General features: G+C 45.6%; 1 protein-coding gene across 2 annotated transcripts; it reads left to right on the top strand.

Annotated features, from left to right (window-relative positions):
• Positions 1–513: 513 nt before the first annotated feature.
• On the top strand, positions 514–25,793 carry LOC117412099 (scm-like with four MBT domains protein 1). Of its 2 annotated transcripts, XR_009308854.1 has the most exons (22): positions 514–954; positions 7,208–7,383; positions 8,361–8,455; positions 10,657–10,897; positions 12,090–12,178; positions 12,881–13,127; positions 13,692–13,789; positions 14,295–14,396; positions 14,643–14,793; positions 14,961–15,043; positions 15,232–15,358; positions 15,686–15,799; positions 16,689–16,731; positions 16,833–16,897; positions 17,119–17,258; positions 17,884–17,993; positions 18,359–18,534; positions 19,140–19,318; positions 19,613–19,816; positions 20,381–20,509; positions 20,848–21,310; positions 21,360–25,793. XR_009308854.1 is itself a non-coding variant. In XM_059000024.1 (21 exons), exons 2-21 carry the CDS (start codon positions 7,335–7,337, stop codon positions 20,986–20,988), a joined length of 2,583 nt encoding a protein of 860 aa, XP_058856007.1. In that variant the 5' UTR covers positions 514–954; positions 7,208–7,334; the 3' UTR covers positions 20,989–25,793. The 2 variants fall into 2 exon arrangements, 1 of the variants encoding a protein (XP_058856007.1); XM_059000024.1 differs by having other exon boundaries at positions 20,848–25,793.
• The last annotated feature ends 948 nt before the right edge of the window (positions 25,794–26,741 follow it).

Below are 26,741 nucleotides of genomic sequence, written 5' to 3'. Positions count from 1 at the left end.
TATACCGCATTTATTTTAATATTTACAAGACTTCACGCCTGCTTCAGTAAACCACCGGTGCTGTACACGGATATCCGCCTTAATTCCCACTGCATTTGTTATAATAATAATAATAATAATAATAATAATAATAATAATAATAATAATAATAATAATAAACTGGATACATCGATGTAATCGTTGACTTCATAGTAATTTGTAGTTTTGAAGAGACGCTTGGCTGATACCAGCGAGACCAAAAGAGGATGATAAAATATTATCCCAATTTGCTCACTGGAAATTAAGAGCGTTTACTCGTATATTTAACAATTACGAAACTGACAATTAGGTAGGTTTTCATGTGCTGTATATAGAAGACCGTGTATCAGTAGGGTAGATTGGACACGATGTGTTATGTTTAATAAGACACACACACACACACGCTGTTTGAAAATGAAACGTCATACACGGTCTGCAATGTAACAAACTCTGACAAAGCTCTAGAGCTGCCTTTATTAAAATGAATATTCGCTTTTTTTTTGTAGAATACAGAATGCAGTCTATAGCTGCCGCTCGCAGTACAGTTTCATCTGTGAGAATGCGCCTTCCTTGTTTTTAAGGTCAGTGGACTTTCTGTGCGCGTCGGCTACAGAACAACAACTGAAAACAACACTGGGAACATTCCGGGACGATTTATTTAGATTTATATATTTTTATTTATAAACAAAAAAAAGAACATTTAATTTTCTAGAGCGGGCGGTAAAAATATTGAACGCAATTATTATTATTATTATTTTTAATAAATAAATAGTGTGTTCCTCCAAACAGAGCAGTATTGTCGGGTGTGCGAGTATGCGTTTCCAGGTTGGAGCATGCGCAGAGGCAGGCTGTGCCATATTGGAATGAGGCAGCGGACACTGAGAGCAGAGCTCGGAGAGACGGCTTTTAAAATCGACCTGGAAAAACTCGGAACAGGTGAGTACAACACTCGGGCACAAATCATTTCAACAGACAACAAACCCATCTCGCGTTTAAAGACGTTTTCGTGTTTTTTGGAGTCCCGCTCGGCTTTTTTCCCGTTGCTAAAAGCCCATGTCTTTTCAGCCTCAGTGAGTAAGTGTGTGCATAACACTGGGCTGGATATGCAGCAGTCAGCCTGACGTTTCTAACTTGGAGCAGTACTGCTGCTGTGAGATGCGAGCTCAGCTCTGTAGAAATAAGCGCTTGCTTCAGTATATGCTGTACGGTATTGAAAAACAAGGGTTCAAAAACGACAGACACCTCGTTTTTTCTTTTCACCATTCAACCCCTGTCGGTGTCTGGTACATGTAGAGTGAAAGTTGGGCGGTCGGCAGTTATTTCTACGTTGATCTATAGCGCCAAAAAGTAATGCTATTATAGGCTAATATTGTGCCTTGAGCGTGGGGTTGCATTGCCTGTGATGACGATGAGGAAGCAGACCCTGTTTATTTATGTATGTGTTTATTTATAATTGGTTGTTGTTTTGTAAGCACTCCTAAACAATAAACGTGATATTATGTTTAACGGACACGTGTTTTATTTCATTCTCAACAATCATATTTTTTATGTTTATATATATATATATATATATATATATATATATATATATATATATATAATTACATAACTTCACACTATATAGTAGGCCTACTATTTATATTTTTATTTTGTAAAATGGCGGCATAAGGTATTATTTGAGAATGGTTCATGTTTTAATTTGGTTTAAAATCATGACGCATTGTTAAAGGGTTTTGTATGTAGTTGTTTTTGTTAGCTGTGTGTGGTGCGGTGGTTGAGTAATAGCGTACTGTGCAGTCAGACCATGCTGGTATTAATACACTCTGCGGTCACCAGCTAAAGTTCACAGCGCGACAGCGTCTTCACAAATCTGTAACGACAGGCACTGTCAAGGTAGCCCTACGAGGGACACGATGCCCCACAAATAACACGTGATTCGAACCGTGCTGTTTATGCAACGAGGGGCAAAAAGGAACTGACAGGTTAGATCTGGTCACCCGAATGGTCCGTTTCCACGTGATGTCACTCAAATGTATTTTAAGAAGAAACTGTTTGAACAGCCGCTCAGTTCCTTGTGCAGCTTAAAGGGTTAAATAGCAGCCTCAGCAGTCTCGTTAAGAATATACAGTGTTAGTGTGGGGATTGGTGGTTTTACTGGGGATTAGGAGCCGCTTCGAGACAACGTGAGTCCAGAGGATACCCGGGTCAGTGTAGCGGTATAATTTAAAATACCAGCACAAAGCGGCGGGGTACATGTTGCATTGTAATCTATATGTCTTGATTGAAGTCCACCAAGTTGGTTGGTTCAGTCTGCTTACTGGAGGGACCCGGAGCTGCTGTGTGTTTAATATTGCGTATTTAAAACCGCTCAGCTAGTCTGTGTAACGAGAAACCGGCCAAAGAAAAAAAAAGAACAGTCAATGAGTCGCAATATTTGGGACTTTTATTTAAGTGGCTGTTCTACACGGGACAAAAAAGCATTGTTAGTAAATGTATCATCTTAGGGTAGCCTGCCACTGAACTGCGATTGCTTATTAAAATCCCTTGCATATTTTTTAAAGAGGAGGCGAACTGTGCGTGATTATATATATATATATATATATATATATATATATATATATATATATATATATATATATATATAATTATAATTATAGCCTCTGTGCATGCCGTGGTCCGTGTGCTATAAGTCTAGTCACATTTCTGCTGTTACTGCTGATACATAGCACGGGTCTTGTTCCTTGCTTTTGTAACATACGTAGCGGCGTGTCGAAACACCGGGTTAGGTGTCATGTTTGTGATGTTTTAAATATGTTTTTAATGTTGAATATGACCTTGTCTCGCATCTCGTACCTTATTGTTTCGCTCCCCGTGTCTGTGTTACGCTGCAGGCTGTACAAAGAGAATCCAGTTCATTTCAAAGGTGTTTCACCCAAAATACCCTGCAGCTCATCCTTGTTTGTTTTGGTTACTGGTGTTTTCTCCGGTGACGTTGTTGCGCTGTAATATTTGCTAACGGGCTCGGGTCGGTACTGTATGAAACACGAACCGCGACCGGATACTGACACGCGATTATTACCCCTGACCACAAACCGAACATTGAACCCCCCCAAAAAACTAGCCTGTCTCCCCTTTCTCTTATTTTAAACACAGCTCCAATAAAAATACGCTTTTCTCTTTCTTCAGGAAAGTATAAATACCGGTATGTAACATTTTGCAAAACTATCTGAATTCTTCAAAATCCTAATCTTTTTATTTGAAATAAAAAAAGTACATTTTTTAAAAATGAAACCTAAAATAATAGCTGGCGAATCCGTGTCGGGTCTGTGTTCCGAGTTGTGATGGGAATGCATCCCGAGAAAACATCACGCTGTGCACTGGTGGAAAATAAATAAAAAACCGAACAGGTAATCCTAAACCCGAGTAACAAGTGACCGAGACTCACACGAGCTTCAATTACACACCCAAGGGAGTGTTTGTTACACTTTTTAATACGTTTAGTTTACCTTTCACCAAAAGAAATCCTGCGAATTGCATTTTCGTGTTAAGAACTTGAAAATGTACGCCTCACTATACTTGTCATCCCAGCCAGTAATTTCCGATCGCTAGCGTGCCATGTGAAATTGGAGCGGTATAGCAGTTATTTCAGTACCCCTGTTTGAGTGCAGATTGCAGCTGTTATAAACTAGTCCTTTAATCGCCGTCTCTTTGCATAAGAATCAAAATCACAGGCACAGAGAGCATACCCCTTTGACTAATGTAGGACGTTTTCATGGAGATAACAAATAAATTAAAAAGGCATTAACAGCCGTTATCTAAAATATAATGCAATAATAATAATGATTGCATTGCTTTAGCATTGCTTTATTCAAATTGGCTTCTCGCTATAGTAGTTTATTATTCCTAATGTATTAAAACACTGTACTGCTGTACACATGATGATGATGATGATGATAATATCAGATCAGATCACAGAGTCATTATTTTGTCTTTGGTGTGTCCATTAACCCTACCTAACAAATACATTTCTCTTTGAAAAAATCAAGCTGTATTTAAGTAATTTCATGCATTGCATTTGGACTCAACTTTTGCGGTTAGCAAAGTGAGACTAAGTTATCATAAGAATATAGTTAAAGATTCTTTTTTGAGGAGAGAGTGCTGTTACGTTGTAGTGGTGCTGATGCTCTGCAGACTCACAGCAGCTCTGTAGAAACAGGTGTTTCTGGTTTGCATTGCAGCGATCAGAAACCCTGTCTCACTGAGGCCCTGTGCCTTCGTTTACTCTGTTTAGGCATTCTGTAAAGATAATATTGTGTGTTTTTAGTCTCTAATATCTGATGCAAACAATGAAAAGGCAGCTTTGCGCTCGGCTTTCTTTTTTCCTCGCATGTCTAGAAGCTTCAGGCTTCCGTAAACCCATTCCATTCAGTGGAGAAGTCAATCACATGAATTGGATGTTTTTTTTGGTCTATTCATTTGGGAATTTGAAAGCATTCCTGTAAGGAGACGCTGCCTGCCAGTCACAGTAACGCTTGGAACGCATGAAAAGGGATCTGACATCTCGGAACTGCAGTGGGATGTTGTTTAGTGCTGGCAATAATATTTTGAACATTCAAACAAACGCTGCTTTAAACGCATGCAGAATTGACCATGTTTGTATTGGTTTACACAAGACAGTGTATCATTTGTGAAGATCTGGCTCATAAGACTGGGCATCTACCTTCAATATGTGCTGTCATTTGATGAGGTACTGGTTTTATATTACTGGCTTTGACAGAGCCCTCTGAAATACTGCTGGGTTTAAGGGTTTCATGTACTCCCGGTGTGACCCTGAGCAAGTCACTTAACCTCCTTGTGCTCCGTCTTTCAGGTGAGACAGTGCTGTAAGTGACTCTGCAGCTGATGCATAGTTCACACACCTTAGTCTCTGCAAGTCACCTTGGATAAAGGCATCTGCTGAATGAACTAATAATAATAATAATAATGATGATGATGATGATGATGATGATGATGATGATGATACTGGAGGTGCGGTGCGGTGCTCCTCCCCTCATTCTGGAGCTAGCGTCGGCTCAGCTGTGACCCGCCTCACTCTGTGTTTGCTTTCAGAATCATGGTCACAACAGGCTAGGGAAACAGAAGCAGGGGGTGTTGTCTGTTTAAAATGTTTCCAACAATCACAGACTGGGACGCAAGCAGAGAAAAAAAAACACGTGCCTGAGTTAGGAAAAGAAGATGCTGGCATCTGCTCATTGTCAGCGTCTAGAAAGAAGTCATTTTATTTCAGTTGTATTTGTGATGAAGAAAATAATAATGTGGTAATAATGCTAATGATGATACTACTACTACTACTGATAATAAAGTTAAGGACCATAACATTATGATGAATTGGCCAGAGAGGGTTGAAGACATGAAGAGCCCCAACCGAAGGAGTTATCAAACAGTAAACTCCGAGTGATGCAGTGTAATGCAGTCATGTTGACTCCTTGGTTTTATATGGTGGAGTGAAATCTTCTCTATTAGCTGCTGGAAATGCACAAAGATAAACAGCACCATACTAAAGAGGAGGGGGTTCTTGTTTAAGAAAATTGTAAAAGACAACGGGCGATATTTTCAAAGTGTTTACTCCATCCTTAATCTACTCCTATTAATAAAACACCTGTTCATTTTACAAAATGAGAACCAAGCAACGAAATAACACATTCGGAGCCCTCTTCAGCGCTCTCAGTGTGCTCTGTGTCTCACTTTGTAACGTTAACAGGGTTTATTAAAAAAAAAAACTGGAGGAAAGGCTTTGAAAATAAGGTCCTGTTTGTCTGACAGTGTCTCTGAATTTCTTTGAGTAAGTTCATTTGAATGTGAATCAAGTCATCAGTACTGACAGTGGCTGTGGTTGTGTGAATAGAGGGGAGAGCTGTTTGTGTTTGTGTAGTGTGACCGCGATGCTGACCCACAGGATTACTGGAAGGGCCTCGGCGCCTCTGCATGAACAGAACACTCCCGGATTTGCCTGCTAGTTTTCACGGTGGGGTTTGACAGCCAGTGTCCCGCCCCGCTTCCCTTTTTAATGAAACATCCCACAGTGGGGTCTCTGGGGGGGGGGGGGGGGCTCTTTCACACGGGACAGGGGGCTCAGTGCACCCCTCACCTCCCTTTCAGGGCTGTACAATGAGGGGTGTGGGGGTGGCATTCTTCTGGTGTGAGTCGGGGTGAGGGAGGAGAGGCTGGGAGCTCAGTGATTGTTGGGGGGGTTCAGAGGGGAGTGGTGGAGAGTTAATCCCCCCTCTTTTGGTCCTTGTTTAGCTTCTTAGACATTCAGGACAACGCCTGCAATTTATTTATTTAAAAAAGCAATGTTCGAGAATACCCCAGTTAACATGGCATGCCTGAGCGCACTTTTCACTTGCGTGGAATCAGAGAGCAGCCTTGCATTGGTTTATTTCATGCTTTCAATGAGGGAACCTTCTGCGTTGCGCGGAAACTATCTTAAACCAAAAGAAAATCTATGTAGTTTTGCTTTTGCTATTGAACTATTCTGCTGTATATGAAACGTTATGAGGAGTGTGCTTTTATCATACTTTCAGGAGTGGCAGGCTAGAGCAGGATAAATCGGGTTTACTAGAGCAGGATAAATCGGGTTTACTTTCGTTTCTGTATATGAAACGTTATGAGCAGTGTGCTTTTATCATGTTTCAGATTTTTAGTCTCCAAATTTTAGCGCCTCTGAAGTTTCAGAATTTCTTGTGCTGCTCCCCTCTTAAACCCTGGGCTTTCCCCAGGGCTGTTTCTGAACGCAGGTTAACACTATTATTATTATTTGTTTATTTAGCAGATGCCTTTATCCAAGGTGACTTACAGAGACTCGGGTGTGTGAACTATGCTTCAGCTGCAGAGTCACTTACAATTACGTCTCACCCGAAAGACGGAGCACAAGGAGGTTAAGTGACTTGCTCAGGGTCACACAATGAGTCAGTGGCTAAGGTGGGATTTGAACCGGGGACCTTCTGGTTACAAGTCATTTTCTTTAACCACTGGACCACACAGCCTCCTCACACTCACACTGAGGGATGATGATTGGATGCTTTTAGTTTTTCAGGTGCTCGGGCCTCCTGATTGGACGGCACCTTGCGAGTGACTCCCTCTCCTCTCCTCTCCTCTCCTCTCCTCTCCTCTCCCTTCCTGACTCCAGGAGTTGGTGTGGATGTTCTGAAACACTCTGGCAGTGCAAAGAGAGAGAGAGTCTGCCGATGAGAACACAGCTGTGAGAGCCAGGGAGGGAGGAGAGATCCGGCGCAGACAACCTCACACCCAGGGGAATGAGTCAGAGCCGCCTGGACATGAGCAGCAGAGAGCCCCAGGACACAGGTAAAGAGGAGACACCGTGGGGAGCGCGTGGACAATGCATTGAGACAGAAATATTAAGCATGGGACAAGCCTGGTCAACTTCTGTAAAGGTGTTGAGATGGTTATTTCAAAACAAGTGCAAAGTATTCCCCTGCTGCTGTTGTGGATGTTTTTTTTTATATCCAAGGGTAATGAAATGCATTGTCAGTATTGGAAAACTGGAAATAGAAACCACTACAGGCTGTAAGTGTTTTTCATCTGGGTGACGGTGTAGCTATATTGGCAAAGCTATAAGGTCATTGTGTGTTGAGCTGGAAGACCTGTGTTGTTTTAGTTCTGAACCTGTCTGCACGTCCCGAAAGGTCTTTATTAACCCCGGCCTCCCTGCCTGCTAATTTCAGGGGACCCTTTATATCATACGGTTTCATTCCTATGCAATGGGACTCTTTTAATGTCTGCCTGCAGTTTTGGGGGTGGGTTCACTGCAGTTCTACATCAGAGGGCTGCTGGGAACATGTGAAGCGTTCCTGAAAACTCCTCTTCCCTGGAATTCGCACCGATGAGCTCCACCCCAAAGCTAGCAGCTGTTCCCTGCCCCGTAACTACAAAGATCAGGAGTCTTCAAAGGATACAGTTCAGGCTTCCAGACACTCTCCAATAAATCCCATGGCTCTTTATAAGCATGTGTGTGTGTCTATAGATACAGATATAGATATAGGAAGTGTGTTTGAAAACAAACTGTGCATGTGTTAGTTTATGATGGCATAGTAACTAGTTTTTATGTAATGAATTCATTCATTCATTCAGTAATACATTTCACTGCGCTTACTCAGTCCTGCAGTTTGATGTGATTGGGCCGTGTTTAAGCTATGCATTCCCTGTGTTTAATCGTGTTGTGTAAGGTGCTGTTCAGGATGCTGCACTTCGTAGCATTGTTCTCTGTGTGCCCGTGTCTCGGAGCTGTGTGCTGACAGCTGGGATTTTGAAATTGGTTGCAGATGCTGTGTCAGGCCTGGAGGACTCGGAGTTTAACTGGGATGAGTATCTGGAGGAGACTGGAACCACTGCCGCCCCCCACAGCTCTTTCAAGCATGTGAGTTCTGTGTTTCATACTGTGTGTCTGTCTGCAGGCTTAGAAACTTCCACGAGTCCTGCTGCACCCAGTCCTGAGGTTCAGAACTCCTCATGTTCAGGTGTAGTATTGAAATGAACAGGTGCCAGGAGTTTGCACAGTCAGCCCTGCTCAGTCTGCTCTGAATGAACTGATCAAGCCTGAGCAGCTTCTTGTTTTACATCGTTTTGAATTGCTCTTACACCTCATAAGGCAATTTGAGCAATTCTGGGAAACAAACCGTGTAAATTGTTGATTTAGAAAGTAAATGCCGTGACCCGTGCTGCCTGTGATAACTGCGCTCGTGTTCCTAACAGAACAAACGCTGGCTTGAGGAGAACATGCTGTTTGCATTTAATCCGGTGCGGTGAACGGCATCGCAATGGATTTGTGAAAAATAATTTGGGTGTTGTAACAATGAATAGCTGGCTGACAGAACGAGCTGCATGAAAATGAAATGTATCGCCTGTCCAGGATCTATTCCACCCTGCTCCGCTGTAAACGCATCTCTCATCCTGACTCGAAGGAACAGCGTGAAATCATGCGCTGCTTTATGCCGTTTCATTACGTCCTCAATAAGAACTGGGTGCGCTGCCCCTGGTATCACAGGGAGAGGTGAAGGATGGGACCGCGCTCACACTGGAAAGAGGCTCTGTCCATGCGCATGCTGCTCCTGCTGCCTGTGGCTCCTCTCTGCTTTTCAAGAAAGTAATGGAAGTACTGCACGAGGTCTGGGTCTATTGGCCTCTCTGACCTTGAGTGGGTGAAAATTGAAAATCAGCTTGTCTCTTGCATCCTATTTTGACATTTTGGTATGTTTAACATGTCAAGGGAAAGTGTTTGTTTAAAAAAAAAAATATATATATATATATATATATATATGCTATTAAATAAGAATTTCCATCTGCCACCAACTATCTGCTGCAAAGAAATTCCAGATGCTGTTGCATCACATCACTATCAGGGTCTGCTTGGACGGACTGGGCTGGTTTTGGGTGGTACACTGGACGGGCTGGGCTGGTTTTGGGTGGTACACTGGACGGGCTGGGCTGGTTTTGGGTGGTACACTGGAGGGGCTGGGCTGGTTTTGGGTGGTACACTGGACAGACTGGGCTGGTTTTGGGTGGTACACTGGACGGGCTGGGCTGGTTTTTGGTGGTAGACTGGACGGAGACTGGATGGGCTGGGCTGGTTTTGGGGTGGTACACTGGACGGGCTGGGCTGGTTTTGTGTGGTACATTGGATGGACTGGGCTGGTTTTGGGTGGTACACTGGACGGGCTGGGCTGGTTTTGGGTGGTACACTGGACAGACTGGGCTGGTTTTGGGTGGTACACTGGACGGGCTGGGCTGGTTTTGGGTGGTACACTGGACGGGCTGGGCTGGTTTTGGGTGGTACACTGGACGGGCTGGGATGGTTTTGGGTGGTACACTGGACGGGCTGGGATGGTTTTGGGTGGTACACTGGACGGACTGGGCTGGTTTTGGGTGGTACACTGGACGGACTGGGCTGGTTTTGGGTGGTACACTGGACAGACTGGGCTGGTTTTGGGTGGTACACTGGACGGGCTGGGCTGGTTTTTGGTGGTAGACTGGACAGAGACTGGATGGGCTGGGCTGGTTTTGGGGTGGTACACTGGACGGACTGGGCTGGTTTTGGGTGGTACACTGGACGGGCTGGGCTGGTTTTTGCTGGTAGACTGGACGGAGACTGGATGGGCTGGGCTGGTTTTGGGGTGGTACACTGGACGGACTGGGCTGGTTTTGGGTGGTACACTGGACGGACTGGGCTGGTTTTGGGTGGTACACTGGACGGACTGGGCTGGTTTTGGGTGGTACACTGGACAGACTGGGCTGGTTTTGGTGGTACACTGTGACTGCTCTCCTCTCAGGGATACGTTGAGACCTACAAATTAATTTAATCGGTGATCCAGCTGCTCAGAACCAGACGAGCATCGATTGGTCAGATTGTCTCCTCTCTCTCTCTTGCTCTCTCTCTCTCTCTCTCTCGCTCTCTCTCTCTCTCTCTCTCTCTCGGAAATGTTCCTTTCTTCTCAAGTGTCGCAGGTCCCCTTTTTCTATTCCCACACAGCGATTTGATTTGGCGTTCCCAGCCGTGGCGAGAGGGGGCGTGTATGTCTATAGCACTGACGTGTCTCTGTCGTGTCTCGCCGGCGCCCCCAGGTGGATCTCAGCCTGCAGAACGGGTTCAGCTCCGGGATGAAGCTGGAGGTGGCGAACAAGAGCGACCCCGAGACGTACTGGGTGGCGTCCATCATCATGACGTGCGGGCAGCTGCTCCTCCTGCGCTACGACGGCTACGGGGAAGACCGCCGCGCAGACTTCTGGTGTGACATCATGACTGCTGACCTGCACCCCATCGGCTGGTGCGGACAGAACAACAAAGTGCTCAGACCCCCAGAGGGTAGGTGGGGTGAGGGTGAGGGTGAGGGTGAGGTTACTCAACACGACACTGTAGACAATAAACCGTCACCCATATGGAAAGATGTATTTCAAATATACAGGGTGTGTATATATTTTTATATATAATGTGTGTTTCAAAGGAGGTATAACTGCAGTTTACAAAAATGAAAAAAATGTAAAGTTGGATGTACAAAAAAAGGTTTAAATAATTACAAAATGACTTGCTTTTTGCTGTTTTGTATGAGTGAGTTATTCTGATTTTTTTTCTGCATGAGCAGATTGTGTTTGGGTCCTCTACCCCTGCATCGCGATTCCCTCTGCATGGCAACTGTCCCGAACATCTGCTACCAAATAGAAATGCTGTAAAAAAAATAATAATTAAAAAATGGAAGCGGAGCTCGTTTTGACATGCAGCCAAGTCTTGCAGTTTGATGTATTTTTCTGTCTGTAGCTCTCTGGATATTATTCTGTTTCACAGTATTTACAAGACCCCTGCTCTTCACGTTGCACCTGCATACAGTGTGCTTCGTGCGCACGAGACCCCTGCTCTTCACGTTGCACCTGCATACAGTGTGCTTCATGCACACGAGACCCCTGCTCTTCACGTTGCACCTGCATACAGTGTGCTTCATGCACACGAGACCCCTGCTCTTCACGTTGCACCTGCATACAGTGTGCTTCATGCGCACGAGACCCCTGCTCTTCACGTTGCACCTGCATACAGTGTGCTTCATGCACTCGAGGCGGTGCAGAGTGGCAGACTTGGTCTGCTATCCTACTGTAGATTCATTTCACCTGTGGCTTCCCTTCTGTTTGAGCCTCTCGGGGTGATTCGATCGTCCTGTACTCTGCCGGGCTGGATAAGCCTCAGCTGCTTTTTATGAAAGCATTTAACTGCGCTGGTGAATCACGCTGTGTTGCATCAAACCGCAGAACATGAAATGTGAACCCTGCTGCACTATTGCAAACAGCCTACCATATCTCATTTCCATGTCCTAATACTCTCTCTAATAGACAGGTCATGTAGGTTATACCGGCGTGTAGGATGTTCAGATTGACTCCCTGTAGGACGGTAGTGCCTTCCTCCATTAAAAGCAGATTTGTCTTTCACGATTATTATAATTTTGTTTCATTGAAGGTTTTACCTTGCAGGATCGGACTGCACGTCTGTAATAATGGATTCTCTTTCTCAGGTATCCGGGACAAGTATTCGGACTGGGGTGCCTTTCTGGTGCAGACGCTGTCTGGGGCGAGCAGTGCTCCTGCAGCCCTGCTGGAGGGGGTAGGTACAGCACAGCGCTAGCCAGCACGCTGACCACAGCTCTGCACTGTGCACTGATCCAGGGGTATCTCGGGGGGGCTCCTCAATGCAGTCAGGGGCTGCACTGCAAAGACCTGCAACCTCATTCTGCCCCCGTGGAACTAAACACTAACTGGAGACCACCCAGCCGCAATGCAAAAGAGCCAGGCTTGCTGCTTGTGTGGTTATAGAGCTTTTAATGCCATCTCATCAACAGCAGAGCATCACACTGATACAGCAGGGTTACATGTCAGTGAGCCTGTTCAGGGTCAATCAAATCTCTATCTGTCTATCTATCTGTCTGTGTATCTGTCTATCTATCTGTCTGTCTGTCTGTCTTAATCTGTATCTATCTATTTATCTATCTGTATCCATCTTAATCTGTATCTATATCTATTTATCTAGCTGTATATCTATCAATCTATCTGTCTATCCATTAATCTGTATCTATCTAAGTCATATCTGTCTATCTGTCTGTATCTATCTTAATCTGTATCTATCTATCTATTTGAATATCTGTTTATTCTATATTCTCTATATAAAATAATACACTGATTTATCTTTTTATTTTTTTTAAAGTAAATCATTATTTCAGTCTGTTTTAAATCTTTAATATAAGAATGTGAATTCTGCTCACCTCCTCCTCCTCCTCCTCCTCCTCCTCGTGTCCTGTTTGTGTGGCAGCCTCACCGGGGCAGGAACCCCCTGGACCTCCTGGCTCCCGGGTCCCTGCTGGAGCTGCAGGACCGGGAGTGGCCCCTGCAGGCCTGGCTCGTGGTGGTGGAGGAGAACACGGGTGGCCGGCTGCGGTTCCGCTACGCCGGGGCTGAGAAGCGTGCCGAGCACCGGCGCTGGCTCTTCTACCTGGACCCCTTCCTTCATCCCGTCGGCTGGGCCAGGCAGCAGGGCCTCTCTCTCACACCACCCGCAGGTGAGAAGCACCCACAGCCTCCAAACACTCGTCACAATCTCAAAGTGAAAGCAGAAGAAACTAATTTACCTGTATAACCTATATAAAAAGGTGTTTCAAAGTTCCACCGGTCTCCTTTAAAACCAAGCTAAAAACTATAAGAAACTAAGACAAGAAACTAAGACAAGCAGACAGCTTCACTGTACTGATGAAGGCTCCAGCTTTCTTAGTTTCTTGTAGTTTGTACCTTGGTTTTAAAGGAGACCAGTGGGGCTTTTAAACACCTCTTCTATAAGTGTAGACTGTGGTGTACCGTGGTAAAAGCATGGTGTAGTCGAGCAAAGTGAAAGCGTCCTGAAATCTTGGTAAAGTTCAGGAATCGTGCAGAATCAGTGAAGTAGAAATCCTGGTAAAAACATAGTAAAGTGCTGCAGAGTGAGATCTTAGAACAGGTACGTAAAGCCGTAGTGAATCGTGCTGCAAGCGAGGTGAAAGAGGCTGCAGGTTTGCCTTGGTAAACTTTGGGGAAGGACCCTGCAATACGAAAGGCTCTGACCTCGCCGCGCTGTTTGAATTTCATTGCAGCTGTGAAGGGGCTGAAGAGCGATCTTGACTGGCAGGAGGTCCTGCAGGGCGTTCTTGGGGAGACAGTGGAGTCCGCGGTGCCTGAGCAGTTCTTCAAGGTAACGCCTCTCACCCGGGAACACTCTTCCTACGAGCGCGCAGGCAGTCCAGACTTTCAGTGAAACGGGTTTGCATTTGCTTTAAATGCATGTTCACGTTTTATAAAATAGGTTCATTATTATTATTATTATTATTATTATTATTATTATTATTATTATTATTAGTAAGATATTTAAGTTAGATTGAAGAAGACGGCTGTTTTTGGGCACCAATCTTCTTCACCAAACTGGTCTCCGACACGCCTAGCCCCCTAAGATGTTTCAGATTGCACTGGGCTGAAATCAGACTCCTTGATTGTATTTCAAAGTTTAACTCTGATGTTTGTGGCTGAGTGTTCATGTTCTGCGGTGTAATGTGTAATGCACAGTTCAGTATTTACAGTCCATAGCTGGTGACACGTGCTGGGAATATCCCGAGCCGACAGGTTTAGGCTGTATTCAGCGAGGAGGTTTTGAATGTAATGAAGTGATCTGTGTCTCTGTCTTGCTGTTGGTGTTTCATCAGGACAAGCCTGTGATCGGCACTCATTCATTCTCAGCTGGGATGAAGTTAGAGGCTGTGGACCCAGCAGCACCTTTCACTATCAGCCCAGCGACTGTGACCAAGGTAGGCTTACCTGATTTCAAATGATACATCTGTCTATATATCTAGAGAGAGGTAGTGCTGCCGCTCCTGTCATGTGATCCAGGCAGCTCTATACAGCTGTGGGAGCAGCACAATTGCATACAGTCTGCCGTGTAGAATTTCTCTTTTTGTGATGCAGGGCTCCCGTCAAGTGAAGCAGTTTAGCTTTATGTTCTATTTAAATCAGATTGTATTTCTTTCTGTCTTTTGTTTGTTTGTTGTTGCCAGGTTTTCAGTGAGAAGTATTTCCTGGTTCAGATCGATGACCTTCGCTCGGAGCAGGCGGGGGCCAGTGCGTTCGTGTGTCATGTGACCAGCGGGGGGATCTTTCCTGTGCAGTGGTGCCTGAAGAACGGGGTTCACCTCACCCCTCCCAAAGGTCTGCACCCATCCCCACCACATCGATTTTCGAATGTGTTTTAATAAACACCAGTATATGACCCGTGAAGGGGCTTGCCCTGCACTATAGTTAACTGTGTGAGGTATACCCACAAGGAGCGACGCGGCTGAGGTTTGTGATTGATGGACTCTTGTTTGCTGGTCTAGGTTACCCAGGACAAGACTTTGACTGGGCTGACTACCTGAAACAGTGCAGCTCAGAGGCAGCGCCACAACACTGCTTTTCAACGGTGAGTGAGAGCGAGGCAGGGCCATCGCTGGCTTTCTCTCTCTGAGTTTCAGTCCCGGCTGTATGATTTGAACAGATGCTTGTGAACTCTGTACGTTAAGTGAAATGACATTAACTCTGGTCTTAAAGTAAATAAAAGCATTGCAACGCTGTGAAGAATGGAGCTGTGACATTTGCGCTCTCGTTCAGGACCTGCCTGATTTCGGATACACAGAGAACATGAAACTGGAGGCAGTGAACCCCCTCAGCCCGGAAGAGATTCACGCTGCCACGGTTACCAAGGTGAAAGGTCAGCACATCTGGCTGCATCTGGAAGGTAAGCGGTCTCCAGTGTGCAGGTGTAAGCGAAGTGTAACCTAGCATAGTGGAAGCAGACGCCTCTGTCTCCTGCAAGACCTCCTGCCACTCGGGCACCCTCTTCAGCCCGGTGGAAAGGTTCTATTAATAAGCAGGACAAACCCTGGTAATCTGTGCTGAATGCAGAGCATAACCATGGAAAAAGCATGGGGGTGCTGCAAGAGAACCCAAGAACCCAGGCTGCAAACACCATGCGGTGAATATTGAATAGTAAAGGGTTATATAAAGCAAGCAATTGGCCTGACACTGGAAGGTACTTCTTCATCTCGGGCTGTGTCTGACTCAGGTTCGAAGAAGCCAGTCCCAGAGTGCATTGTGCATGTGGAATCCATGGACATCTTCCCAGTGAGCTGGTGTGAAACCAATGGATACCCACTGAGCCATCCCCGAAAACCCAAAGGTAACTTTCCAGTCCTGACAGCCCTGTACAGCTCGTCAACACACTCCATTAACCCTAACCCCTAACACTAACACAAACCCTACCCCTAACCCCTAACACTAACACAAACCCTAACCCTAACCCCTAACACTAACCCTGTACAGCTCGTCAACACACTCCATTAACCCTAACCCCTAACACTAACACTAACACTAACCCTAACCCCTAACATTAACCCTGTACAGCTCGTCAACACACTCCATTAACCCTAACCCCTAACACTAACACTAACACTAACCCTAACCCCTAACACTAACCCTAACCCCTAACACTAACCCTGTACAGCTCGTCAACACACTCCATTAACCCTAACCCCTAACACTAACACTAACACAAACCCTAACCCTAACCCCTAACACTAACCCTGTACAGCTAATCAAAACACACTGGCACCATTAACCCTAACATCTAACCCCTAACACTAACCATGTACAGCTCGTCAAAACACTCCATTAACCCTAACCCCTAACACTAACACAAACCCTAACCCTAACCCCTAACACTAACCCTGTACAGCTCGTCAAAACACACTGGCACCATTAACCCTAACCTCTAACCCCTAACGCTAACCCTGTAGAGCTCGTCAAAACACACTGGCACCATTATCCTGCCCCCTTGGCAGCACAGTAGTTGTGTACATCTACAGCAGGTGTGGATGTTGCAGTCTGGTTATTCCTCACTGCTGAATTACATTGCAGCTCCCTGTGGAAGCAGAGATAGTAACTACCCAGCAGCTTGCTGTTCTGCTGTACTGTGATGCCAGCCTCCCTTTAGATATTTCTATGCAGTGTTTCTTAACTTTTCTACGTTGGTTACGTCTTAATAAACCCCTTTTAAACTTGCTTTGCAGTCAAGAAGCAAAGGAAGGTCGCTGTGGTGCAGCCGGAAAAACAGTAAGTGCTGCCAAATGATTTCTCAAACACAGAGCCCCAATCCTTCTGTTTGAAGATCTCCTGTGTGATCACGATGCTGTCTATGTCTCCCTGCCCTGCAGAGTGGCACCCAGAAACACCGCGCATGACGGCTTGAGGAGCCAGGACTACAACTCCAGCGAGTCAGGTGAATGCGCCCAATCCCTTCACTTGCACGGTCAACACAGCCAGCCGACCTGCACACATTTACCAAGTACAGGAAGGCTTTGTGCAGTCTGGATTGAAATGATTTATTATACAGCCCACGAGCTGTGCTCATAATGTTCATTTAGTGTTGTCTGCACTGCGCGGGTATTTAACTATGGGCTGTCTTTGAATCGTCTTTTATGTTTGTGTTTTGCATCCCAGGGCTCGGAAACGGGAAATACTGCTGTCCGAAAATCTACTTCAATCACCGGTGCTTCTCGGGTCCGTACCTCAACAAGGGCAGGATTGCGGAGCTGCCTCAGTGCGTGGGGCCTGGCAGCTGTGCGCTGGTGCTCAAAGAGGTGAGGCTGCTCTGCACCGTACCTCGGTATCACTGCACTGCAGGAGGAGAACGCATGCTCGTCCTTACAGAAGCTTCCCATGGCATTTCTGCAGTTTTTTCCCATGCATTTGCCGTGGTTGTACTTTGCCTTTACAATGGTTTCCAGTGGTTTGCCATGTTTATTGATATGTTTTACCGTACCTCACTGGTCTTTTACAATGCTTACCCATGCTTTACCATGCATTTAATATGCTTTATTACACTTTTACTATTGAATCTTTTCTGAGGGAGCACCAGAGTGCTGAAATGAAGCGGATTGCGTGTTTATTTTATGAAGGGTTTCGGGGAGTGCTTCACTTGGTCATTTTGATGTGTGTTTTCAGGTTGGCAGGCTGTACCCGAGTCCCACGCAGTCCGGGGGTCACACTGCAGTGCTTGCTGCAGGCACATTCCCATCGGGCGCGGTGCTCAGACCTCGTGGGCACTTTGACTGTGCTGCGCCCCCCCTCCAGCACCCTCTATTTCCAGCACATTGGAAGCTAGAGCCCTCTTGATGAACCGCACAGCCCTCTGCACGAGTCAGCCTGGATTTGGTCTGTTTCCACTAGCCTGCCCTCACGCTATTGTTCCGTTCTGAATTGCAGGTCCTCACCTTGCTGATCAACGCTGCCTACAAGCCGAGTCGGGTCCTCAGGGAGCTGCAGCTGGATGAAGAGGCTCGCTGGCAGGGGTACGGAGAGACCCTCAAGGCCAAGTAAGACAGGGGGTCTTACTTTGGGATTTCTTTACAGAGCTGCGGTCAGACCTCTTTCAACCCTGTTGTGTGTACGCTGCAGTAGTGCAGAGAGCCTCCCATAGTGAACGCACACACGTGTAGTAAAGCAGAGGAAATGGATAGCACATGTATAACAGAACTGAACACACTCAAGGGTAATATAGGACAGTGAACACACTGTGAAGCCTAGGAAAGCATTGTACAGCCCAGAAATTAGTGGTAAAGCATAATGATGATCTGTGGTGAATGCGTTGTCTGATAAAGCATGGGATAGAGCTGCAGAATTACTGTACAAACCTCTGAGAAGCCCCCGTGCCTCGCGTGCATTGTCGTCCCTGCTGCAGGTACAAAGGGAAGAGTTACCGCGCCACGGTGGAGATCGTCAGGACGGCCGACCAGGTGCCTGATTTCTGCAGGAAGACCTGCATCAAGCTGGAGTGCTGCCCCAACCTGTTCGGACCGAGGATGGCGCTGGAGCGCTGCTCAGAGAACTGCTCGGGGCTGACCAAGACCAAGTACAGTGAGTCCTCAGAGAGCGGGCTGTCACACGCCGCACGAGAGCGGGCTGTACGCACAGGGCCCATAGCACACGCACTGCACGAGAGCGGAGGGCCCGATTTTAATGAATGCACACTATTATTATTATTATTAATAATAATAATAATAATAATAATAATAATAATAATAATAATAATAATAATAATAATATTAGAGCTGCAGAAACTGATGATTCGATTGTCTGGATCAAACTGGGATTGTGATGCGTGTCGTATCGCGACCTGCATGTCACAGTATGCATCATCACACGTAAAGCAATGGCTTATGTCACAGCACTTCAGAGTCATCTAAAGATAGATATTAATAATATTTCATTAAACAGAAAAACATAGTGTTGTCACGTTCAAAATGTATTGTTTTCCTCTGTAGAGTTATTATACAACACATGTTCCTAAATATTTCAATACTGACCTGAAGAGGCATTTAATGTCCACCTTTTAAAGACATTCTATTTTCACCATCAGTGAATTATCAAAAAAAAAATATATATATATATATATAACAGCAGGCCAAAAGGAGCTGTGCTTGTCTTGCTCTCCTCTAACGCACCCCTCCCTGCCCCCGCAGCTCACTATTACGGGAAGAAGAGGAGCAAGCGCATCGGCCGCCCCCCGGGGGGGCACACCAACCTGGAGGGGGGGGTCAAGAAGCCCAGCAAGAGGCGGAAACGACGCAAGCACTTCTTTGTGCACAAGAAGAAACGGTCCCCGGCCTCGCTGGACAACACGCCCGCAGGATCCCCGCAGGTACCGCCTTCAACCTTCTCCAGGGAGCCTCACTGACGAGGCGCATCTACACTGATTTACACAGCGCTTATCATAACAAACACACTCACGAGTTCAAACGCCTTCACCCCGGCGATCAGAAGACAGGACACAGGAAGGCAGTAAAGCATGCTTATTAATGACAGTGCATCATGTGCATCCCCTTTCCTCTGTGCCCCAGTATTTCGGTGATTGCAGTAGAAGCAGAGGGTTTGCTGGCAGCAGTGCAGTTTGCTGCTCTTGTAATAAGCAGCCTGCGCTTGTTTCCTGTGGCAGGGGAGCGGAGAGGAGGAGGATCTGGACGAGGAGGAGTCTGGCAGCGAGGACTCGGGTTCGGAGCAGCAGGATGAGCTCATGGAGGACTCGGAGGTGTCCGAGAAGAAATCCCAGCCGTCCTCCCCCTCGCAGGGAGACAAGAGGAAGAGGAAGAGCCGCACGTTCTCCTTCTCCGACGATGAGAACAAGCCCCCCTCCCCCAAGGTAACGCACACAGGGGCTTGTTCCAGAACATACTGTGTGTTTAACTTAGAGATGAGAACACCACCTGATGTGTGGTTATTTTTACAGAACTAGAACCAAGCAGCTGATTAATATAATTCAAGTTCCCTTTCAAACCCAAACACTGTTTCTCGTTTGTGTGACACTTGATCTTTCAGACGTGTGCAGTCAACATGAGCTGGAAACCTGTGCAGTACAGGGATGGAAACAAGGCTTCCATTGCATAGCAGTTTGACCATTCCTGGTTTTACAGGAGTTTAAGACACACCTGAGCTTGTTACCTGCACACACTGTGGCTAATCAAGCTTCTAGTAAAGCTCTATTTCCATCCCTGACTAAACCTGTGCAGTGCACATGTGTGTCTTGTGAGTTGCTCTGTGATGTGTTTCTGACGTGTGTTAAGGTGTGTGAGTTGCTCTGTGGTCCTGTGGCTGGCGTGTGTTAATGTGTGTGAGTTGCTCTCTGGTCCTGTGGCTGGCGTGTGTTAATGTGTGTGAGTTGCTCTCTGGTCCTGTGGCTGACGTGTGTTAATGTGTGTGCTGTCAGGAGCTGAGGTCCGAGGTGGAGGACAGGCTGCAGCTGGAGAGCAGCCCCCTGGACTGGAGCGTGGCCGACGTGGTCCGGTTCATCAAGACCACGGACTGCGCCCCTCTGGCACGGATTTTCCTGGATCAGGTACCACCGCGCTCCTGCACTGCTGCCAAAACACAACGGGAGTGCAGCTCTACACACAGAGCCCCTCCGCTAGGAGCTGCAGTGGTCACGGCACACCACAATGCAATGCTAGCACTTTATAGCACTGTCTCTTAACTAGGGCTGCAGCATTATAAAGGGCTTGTCTGCCATCCAAGTCGCTACGGTACCTAATTAAGCTGAAATGTGTGTTTACTTGACCGAGTTTCTTGCAGTTGTTTTTTTGCATTGAATTGTGATTGTTACGGCTCATCCAGGTAGTTCGGATGCTAGAGGCTTTTGCTGTAAACGGTTTTAATTTGGTTGTTTGGTTTGTTCAGGAAATCGACGGGCAGGCTCTGCTGCTGCTCACCCTGCCCACTGTCCAGGAGTGCATGGACCTGAAGCTGGGCCCCGCCATCAAGCTGTGCCACCACATCGAGAGGGTCAAACTCGCCTTCTACCAGCAGTACACCAACTGAGGGGCTGGAGGAACGGAGCCGCTCCAGGCATGCAACTCTCCCTGACACGAGAGCGTGATCGCTGACAGAATCCCAGGGGCCTCACGCAGCGCAGCGCAGCACTGTCTGCAGTGACGCACGTCTATCGCGATGGACTTGCACATCACAGCCTGGGTATTTAATGGGTTGTCAGTCAGCTCAGGTGACACCTGCAGCACGTGAAGGCATTCTTACCAGCGTTCTGCAGGAAACAAAGTGCTTCATCCGGCTGCAAAAACACATGTGAAACGTGATCATTAATACTCCAGCAAATCACAGCCTGTGAATTAACGCTTCTCCGCAGGTCAGGAGTGTCCTCCAATCACAGCCTGTGAATTAATGCTTCTCCGCAGGTCAGGAGTGTCCTCCAATCACAGGGGCTCTCGGCAAACGCAGTGTTTACCCCATCTTCTTCCCTGAGCGGCTCCGTAATCTCTGCACCCCAGACTCGGCATCACAAAGCACAAAACTAAAAAAAAATAATAATAACAAGGACTTGAAGTGAGGATCGTTGAAAATGTAATCTCGCTGAAGTGGAAGCGACCTGGTGGTGGATATACAGGGACGTGTACATTACTTTGATGTATATGCTTTATAAAGCGTGAAATTCATTATTAAATGGGACTTCCTGTACTGACAAAGCACACAATAATATTATTATTATTATTATTATTATTATTATTATTATTATTATTATTATAAATTGTATTATTATTATTATTATTTATAAGAACCGCGTGGTCATTTCGCTTTGCTTTACCACCCTGGAATATGGAACTGTCAGAACTGTGACAGAACCTGGAACTGTCAGATATGAAATCTAGTGCTTATTTCCCTGCTAGCATTCTCTGTAGAAAGAGGGTGTGCTGTTGTGAGGGTGCTTCGTGAACGATGTATAGAATATCGCATCGGGTGCTGTCTGATAGAGCTGAGATCCACTCCATCGCTGAGTGATCTCGAGTGGCTGAAGCTCAGCTCCATGCTGCGCAGCGTCTCCTACGCTCTCCTTCATAATATATAACCGTGTAACTAACATCGTTTCCATCTGGCACAGAGAAATGTCAGATGGCGGTATGTGTCGCATCAGTATCAGGGTGTGCTCTATACTCTCTAGATGTATTTATCACTGTTTGTACGCATCAGTTCATGCTAAACTCAATGTGTTCCCGTTGTACACATCACTAGATACTCACCCTTCATTCACTTCAGAATCCGTTTAGTTTTTGTCGTTCCTGTTTTCTGCAGAGAGTTCTGAGTGCACCGACGCTGTTTGTACCTTCATTGTTTTACACCTTGGGCCTGGTTTTCCAAAGCTGGTGTAAGTTAAGATCCCCTGTTTATAAACCCTTTTTTTAAGAGGGTTTATAAACATGTTCTTCGGTTAAACGGTAATTTGGGAAAAGGAAATAAACCGCTAAAGCCTTTCTAATTATAGTTGGTTCTTCCAACTTGATTTGAATTAATCAAAATGGGCTAACATTTTTACACTTCAAATTCGCGCAAAAATCCTCACGCAGTCATCTTATGAATTTTCAACTCTTGTCAGAATTTGCAGCGCTTGTTAAAATGAGTCTTTCAGTAGCGCTGAGTGAGGAGGGTATGGAAGCGAGAACACTTTAAACAGGTCTATAGCATGCAGGTACTGTAATGACTTTGAAGTGACCTGGCTGTGTTTCTTTAGGGTACATACCCAGCTCCAGATGTCTCCCTGTCCTCACTTCTAAATTAGATGCTCCATGTAAAAGTTACCCAGCTTTTAAACCCAGGTCCATTGTGTTCTATGTTGTGACATGGTATGGCGTGCATACGATACAAAACCTGAGTACTCTCCAATCGGAGTCCTAGCATCAGCGTGGACATGTTGGCTGGTATATGACATGATATCTCAGGGTGGAGAATTGCGATACATTTTCTTTTCTTACACATTTCTCAAATCTAAATCTTCTATAAATGTCACGGCTTTTCTCAAATCGATTGCACGAAGCTTACCTGTGCGATCAAATGCAATGAAGTATAATCGTAGGCAGTCTTTGTGCTGTGGCCATGTTCCAGGTCGCTGTGCACCTGTTTTGCCAATTCATTTTGTATGTAGTGTTCTACTAGCGATCCCCTTGTAATGCGAAGGTGTGGTGTTTTTGAAATTGCTTAGAAAGAGCTGCAGAACAAGCCTCAATGCTGGATTTATATTCCGAGTTCAGTCAAACTGAACATGTGGGTAATAAGTCCTCAACTAAATACAAAAAAAAAAAATATGTAACGCTGCTTAGAAAATAGAAAGCAAAACTTTTTTTTTTTTAAATTACGGTTTAAAAAATAAATAAATAAATAAATAAATAAATAAATCGAAAAAAGTTTCCAAAGATTCAGCTCTGTGGCGTGTCTCCTATTCACTGCACTTCAGTCGGAAAGTCAAGGTTCTGAGCCAATGAGAAAAGCCTGGTCCACTGCCGGACCAATCAGTAGGAGATATGAAAAGTGGCCGAGCCAATGAGGGGCTGCCCTTTGCTTCCCAGATAGTCCGAGGAGGGCTTTCACTTAATCAAGAACGAAGATGAGGGAATCCTGAACGAACTGAAAGGAACCACATTAAGAGGTCTGGGATATGCTGGGATCTCAGTGCTGTCTTAAAACTAAACAGGGTAGCAAATCAAATGAAATGAAAAGACTTCTACATTATGCAAGGTTCATATTAAGCAGCATTTGTTTTTGTTAAAGTTAGCTACCTTTAGCTGTGCAGTGGTGGATTTTGTAGTGGTAATTTATCGTTGTAAATAATAACTAGACAGACAGAAAACACAGCTCAGGTCAATCAATATAATGAAGTGCTGGGTTTGAATATTCTTTCAGTTGTGAATCAGCTGGAAAACAAAAGGGTTATTTAACCCATATTACAGTAAATGGTCTCCCTGGGATACCATCAAGTTAACTATTACAGGACGGAGACAGACACTCTTCTGTACACTAGAATGTGTGAGTAATTCTGCATTGGTTTCCTTTTGCATGATATTTTTCTGATCCAGTCATTTTTACAGACATGAACGAATGCAAACTTGCAGCACTATTCGACAACAGGGTGATGTTTACCAGTTATTTTGCAGTCAACCGTGCTTGCTCTGTGCATTTCTCATTGTTTCCAGGGGTCTGGCTGTGCTTGCGCTGTGCATTTCTCATTGTTTCCAGGGGTTTGGCTGTGCTTGCTCTGTGCATTTCTCATTGTTTCCAGGGGTTTGGCTGTGCTTGCGCTGTGCATTTCTCATTGTTTACAGGAGTTTGGCTGTGCTTGCTCTGTGCATTTCTCATTGTTTCCAGGGGTTTGGCTGTGCTTGCTCTGTGCATTTCTCATTGTTTCCAGGGGTTTGGCTGTGCTTGCTCTGTGCATTTCTCATTGTTTACAGGGGTCTGCCTGTGCTTGCTCTGTGCATTTCTCATTGTTTCCAGGGGTTTGGCTGTGCTTGCTCTGTGCATTTCTCATTGTTTACAGGGGTTTGGCTGTGCTTGCGCTGTGCATTTCTCATTGTTTACAGGGGTTTGGCTGTGCTTGCTCTGTGCATTTCTCATTGTTTCCAGGGGTTTGGCTGTGCTTGCGCTGTGCATTTCTCATTGTTTACAGGGGTTTGGCTGTGCTTGCGCTGTGCATTTCTCATTGTTTCCAGGGGTTTGGCTGTGCTTGCTCTGTGCATTTCTCATTGTTTCCAGGGGTTTGGCTGTGCTTGCGCTGTGCATTTCTCATTGTTTACAGGGGTTTGGCTGTGCTTGCGCTGTGCATTTCTCATTGTTTACAGGGGTTTGGCTGTGCTTGCTCTGTGCATTTCTCATTGTTTCCAGGGGTTTGGCTGTGCTTGCGCTGTGCATTTCTCATTGTTTCCAGGGGTTTGGCTGTGCTTGCGCTGTGCATTTCTCATTGTTTCCAGGGGTTTGGCTGTGCTTGCGCTGTGCATTTCTCATTGTTTCCAGGGGTTTGGCTGTGCTTGCGCTGTGCATTTCTCATTGTTTCCAGGGGTTTGGCTGTGCTTGCTCTGTGCATTTCTCATTGTTTCCAGGGGTTTGGCTGTGCTTGCGCTGTGCATTTCTCATTGTTTCCAGGGGTTTGGCTGTGCTTGCGCTGTGCATTTCTCATTGTTTCCAGGGGTTTGGCTGTGCTTGCGCTGTGCATTTCTCATTGTTTCCAGGGGTTTGGCTGTGCTTGCGCTGTGCATTTCTCATTGTTTCCAGGGGTTTGGCTGTGCTTGCGCTGTGCATTTCTCATTGTTTACAGGGGTTTGGCTGTGCTTGTTGTACTGTGCTTAACCGCACGGTGTTGTGATTTTTACCATGGTATACTAGAAACACATTTCAACTTTAATCTATTGGGAAACTCTGTAACCAATCAGAAAAGCCGTCCTAACAAGACCTCCGTCACTTTATAAAGGACTGCAGCATGTGTTTGTGCACAGACTGTATGTGTACAGCAGTTACTTGTATATGGAAATGGATTCGGAGAGCTTGAATGTGAAATAACTGGCATACAATGTACACTTACTGCTATGCAAACACTTACATCTGTCTTGCATACTTTTGACAAGAGTTATATATATATATATATATATATATATATATGGGATCAGCATTGCTCATCTGTATTGATATTGGGCTCTCAGTGTGTTTTATATATTGCAAATCCCTATTGCTACTCTAAGTAATGCATCGGTGAACAATGGGCCCACTTTCATGTAAATAAAATTGTACATACATTTGTGGAATATGAGTAACTATTTTAAAGAAATGTGAATAAAAAGCTGTGTGTTTGACTGTGTGTTTATTAATGGAAGTGCATATTCATGTGCATGTATAAGTTTAGACAGTGCTTTCCATTTGGAAGCAAATCTTAATTACACAGTGAAGTCTAAAGACTTGTGGCTGCCCAGCGATGGGCTCTGGGCACTGTAGTTGAGTCCCATCAAAGGGGCTGTGAGAGACTGCATGCATTCACAGGCAACAGTGCCACCAGTGGCCAGATATTGTCACTGCAGTTATTTCTTCCGGTGTTGACCTCAGCAGGTGAACACAGTATTTCATTTTTGACCAGATTCTTAAAGTCTGCACACTCCTTGATGAAGGCGTTGGCTGAAACAATGTGTTTGTTTAAAGCCATGTCCACAAATGAAGGAGCGTCCACAACCCCCACAGCTTCCTCTAGCACACTGCGGTAGAGCTGCTGGTACGTTAGAGGACAGTGCGGCGTCCATGGAGGCTTTCATTGGGTTATTTGTGTAGATGCACATCCGAGACGAGAGCGCTCATTTCTTCTGTGTTATCGATGTCTTGTTGTAAGGATGGGGAGTGCCAGCGTCTGCACGCTGCTTATAGTTTGTACTCTTGAGTGTGCAAAACGATGTGAGCTGCAGATTGAACGCCTCATAGATGCAGCTTTCGATGGCAAATTGCCTTTCAGCCCTGCAGATCCCTGTGTTAGGATTGTGTTGTGGATTATAGTTTTGCACAACTGTGAGGGGAGGAGGGGGGGGGGGGGGGGGAGGTTGACATCAGTCTCTCCGCAGCGATGCGTTTCCACGGCAACCGATTTCAATCACTGTAGCAGTATAGCCTAGCAGTAGCAAAATGAAGCAAAGAAGTAAAAAAGAGATGTGAGCTCCACAGAAGTCTTGTTAGGAGTGTTTTTTTCTTTTCTTGTCATTGTAATTGATCTCTCCGGGCCTTTAGAAAGCGGAGGAGCTGCAGTTGGGATTGCAGGCTTG

Source organism: Acipenser ruthenus, chromosome 25 (genome assembly GCF_902713425.1).
Source record: "Acipenser ruthenus chromosome 25, fAciRut3.2 maternal haplotype, whole genome shotgun sequence".
Lineage (NCBI taxonomy): Eukaryota > Metazoa > Chordata > Actinopteri > Acipenseriformes > Acipenseridae > Acipenser > Acipenser ruthenus.
The sequence above is the reverse complement of the archived record's forward strand: the minus strand, read 5'-3'. Positions and strand labels throughout refer to the sequence as shown.

Coding starts and splice junctions, on each gene's coding strand:
- LOC117412099 (XM_059000024.1), top strand. CDS start 7,335: ATGAGTCAGAGCCGCCTGGACATGAGCAGCAGAGAGCCCCAGGACACA. Junction 7,384..8,360: donor CAGAGAGCCCCAGGACACAG/GTAAAGAGGAGA, acceptor AATTGGTTGCAG/ATGCTGTGTCAGGCCTGGAG. Junction 16,898..17,118: donor CTACAACTCCAGCGAGTCAG/GTGAATGCGCCC, acceptor TTTGCATCCCAG/GGCTCGGAAACGGGAAATAC.